This window comes from Kryptolebias marmoratus, linkage group LG1 (genome assembly GCF_001649575.2).
Source record: "Kryptolebias marmoratus isolate JLee-2015 linkage group LG1, ASM164957v2, whole genome shotgun sequence".
Classification (NCBI taxonomy): domain Eukaryota; kingdom Metazoa; phylum Chordata; class Actinopteri; order Cyprinodontiformes; family Rivulidae; genus Kryptolebias; species Kryptolebias marmoratus.
Window position 1 is genome coordinate 6,875,631 of NC_051430.1, and position 3,422 is coordinate 6,879,052.

Below are 3,422 nucleotides of genomic sequence, written 5' to 3' on the forward strand. Positions count from 1 at the left end.
ATCAGTAACTGTCTTTTCTTTATTCCACAATAAAATAAAATAGACATAAAATGAAAAACCAGCCATTGACACCTCTGCCTGTGTGTACAGTTTAAAAACAAAACAAAAAAATGGTTTTGAGAAACAATTCAACAACAAATAGATGTAGCTGTAATGAGGTATTTTTTAAAATACAAAACACAGTACATAAATAGCTGCATATTGTCTATTTTTAAAGCTGATGCAACATCTAATGATCATATATTCAAGTTTTTGCTCTACTGGCAACAATATCCCTTGGAGATATGCTGATACATTCGATTCTGTATTTTTGCATAATTTAACCCCTCACCCTGTATTTAGACATGACAATTTAAGAAGATTATTCAGTTCTTTGTAGTGCTAATTTCATTGTCTCAATTCTTTTTAGTCTTCATGTTATTTAACATAAAGGCTGAAACCCTGATGAAGTTTCCGCTCCAGCCTGCAGGTCATCCTCAGTAGCGCATGTTGCACTCAGACTCGCTGCCACTGCTGCAGCTGCTCTGTCTTTTCCGCTGGCGTCCTCCATCAGACTTCCACCGGACGTTTTCAGACGGGTTCAGGACCTCCCCAGTCTCGATGCCCAGGACCTGCCTCTGCACCAGCTTGCAGTAAAGCCCGCCGCTCGCCATTAGCTGACTGTGGGACCCCTGTTCAACCATGTGGCCCCTGTCAATCACCATGATGTTGTCGGCCTTTTCCACTGTGCTGAGCCGGTGGGCGATCACCAACACTGTGTGCTCCCTCATGATGTTGTTCAAAGCCTGCTGGACCTGCAGTGGACGACAAAGATTAACAACGCAATTGCCAGTTGCACCTCTAAGACACACAGCATCTTCCACAAGTGTCACGGGAAAAAAAAAAAAGAAGAAAGTCCACCCTCTGGTTTTACATATCAGGACATAATAAAAATGATCTGGTCTTCACCAGGTTCTAAAATGATTTAAATATAACCTCCAATGAAAGAAAAGAAAACAACTTCCACCATCTCATTACGTCTTTATTAAACAAAAACAAAATAGAAAAGTCATGTGTGAAAAAATAAGTCCACCCTGGCTGCTTTTATATGATTTAAGTGGGAAAGAGATCAAATGTATTGATGAACTGATCACCAACAAGTGTTACCACCTCTGGTGAAGCAGGAGTTTTGTCAGTTTGCTGCTCTGGAGCACATAGGTGTGTGTTAACATGATGCCAAAGTGGAAACACATCAGCAGTGGTCTTAAAAAACTGTTGCTCCTCAGCAATCTGGGATGGATTAAAGGCTTTTCCAAAGAAATTGGAGTCCATCACTCTACAGAGAGATATATTCTTCACAAGTGGAAATCATTTAAGACACCTACCAATCTTCCCAGGAGTGGATGTCCCAGCAAATGCAGCTCAAGGAGAAACAGTGCAACACTCAAAGAAATTGCAAACCCTAATCTGAGAGCTCTATCTCAGACTCCAGAGGCCTAAGTCGGAACAATATGAGGGGTGGCACAGAACTGGGTCAAGCGTCATCTTAATAACAGGCAACAATTTGTGAAGATGGGAGATCACAGTTCTGAGTGTTTGGTCATTACTTGTGGTGTCTCCCAGGAGTCAGTATTGGGACCAAAGTTATTTATCCTGGACATAAACATTATCTGTAAAAGCATCAAATGCCACAAACATTTTCATCTTGTCCAGAAACGTAAAACCCTAGAAATAAAAGTTGTACCTTCTTTTCCCATGACTATTGTATTTATGCTAGGACTGTCTAGTAGAGTTGAATTCATTGCATTTAAGTCCAACAAACACTCATTGTCATTTAGCATTGGCAAATATATTACTTACAATGTGTTCACTTTCTGCATCCAGAGCACTGGTAGCCTCGTCTAGGATGAGGACACGCGGATTGCGAATAAGAGCTCTTGCAATGGCCACCCTTTGTTTCTGTCCCCCAGATAACTGTGTGCCTTTCTCTCCCACACCTCAGGAAAACAAAACAATTAGTTTAGTGTCATGACTTCATCTGCTTGGAGCACTGCTCTATTACCACAGAGTGTACTTAACATTTTTAATAATGTCCATTCTTGAAATTTCTTATCATCCACAACCTACGGATCCCAATTTATAATATGCTTAGGGGTGATGGTACACATAATTTCCATTCCCATACAGACCTAATTGATTCAAATGAACACCTTTCATAATTACTTGTGTCATAGCCTTTAGGGAGGGCACTTATAAAGTCATGAGCATTAGCCTTGGTGGCAGCCTGCACCACAGCCTCCATAGGAACATCAGTCAGTCCATAAGTGATGTTTTCCTTAACTGTCCGGGCAAACAACACAGGTTCTTGTCCCACAAGAGCAACCTGCAGGAACAAACAGAAAAAAACTGAAAATTTTAACCATTGACACAGTTTCATGAGCAAGTGTTGTGACATTTATAAGCAATGTCGGAAAAAATTATTACCACCTTATGACAGTAGAACCATCTTTAGCATATATACAATATGTATGCAATGTATGTATTATTAGCAATAATAACTGGAACTGACTGTCTTCTGTTTATCAGTGCTTTACATTACACGATTGTGGAAGAATTTTGGCCTGATTTTTTTCTCCAACGTTGCTTCAGTTCATTGAAGTTTACGAGCACTCATTCATACACAGCTTTTTTCAATTCCCAGCATTGTTTAAACTTGTTTATTTGAAACAGGGACAGGTAAATAAACAATGTTAAAATATACATTAATAAATATATATATGACTTGTTTGACGTCGCCCGGCCAAACAATGTCTGCGTCAGGTGCTGGGGAACCAGAGCACCTTGATGAAAAATGGGCTACTGAAACAAGACGGAGGAAATGGACGAGAGGTGAAAACATGGATCTGTTGGAACATGGATCTGTTGGAAGGCTACTACTCAAGTAACCCTAGTCAGAGAGGCTACATGCAAAGAATGCAGAAAGAATGGTTACTTCGACATCCCCAGTCAACACTGACTGCCAAACAACTAGTAACTAGTAGCTCAGTGTTCCAATATCCACAAACGCAACTGCTATCACAACTTGAGATTGACGAGGTGCAACACAAACGCTACGGCAAGGGGGAGGAGTCAGGATGCCAGGTTAGAGGGGAGTTAACTCCAAGTCCCCACCCAGAGGTTGGATATGCAGCCCCAATAATGAACGAACCATCTGTAGAACAAACAAACTGTAGACAACCCTGACGCCAATGCTGGGTGAAGTGAAGTACCATTGAAGATGTGAATGCAGCATTGAGAACAATTCCTACCACCACCATAACAGAAACCAATGAGCTGATGTACAACTCAGCATCAGTGATCCTGGAGATGCTTGGCTATAAGAGCAACCATGAGATTCGATACCCACCATGGAAAAGACGGTTAGAGGCTAAAATCAAGGTAAC

General features: G+C 41.0%; 1 protein-coding gene across 2 annotated transcripts in view; it reads right to left on the minus strand.

The window, feature by feature from the left end:
* abcb9 (ATP-binding cassette, sub-family B (MDR/TAP), member 9) overlaps positions 1-3,422 on the minus strand; it is a 17,084-nt gene continuing 13,662 nt past the window's right edge. For both annotated transcript variants that reach the window (XM_037974813.1, XM_017433971.3), the window contains exons 9-11: positions 2,203-2,362; positions 1,840-1,976; positions 1-794 (exon numbers count right to left, since the gene is read on the minus strand). In XM_037974813.1, coding sequence (XP_037830741.1) covers positions 477-794; positions 1,840-1,976; positions 2,203-2,362 — 615 coding nt within the window. In that variant the 3' untranslated portion in view covers positions 1-476. The remainder of the gene's footprint in view (positions 795-1,839; positions 1,977-2,202; positions 2,363-3,422) is intronic.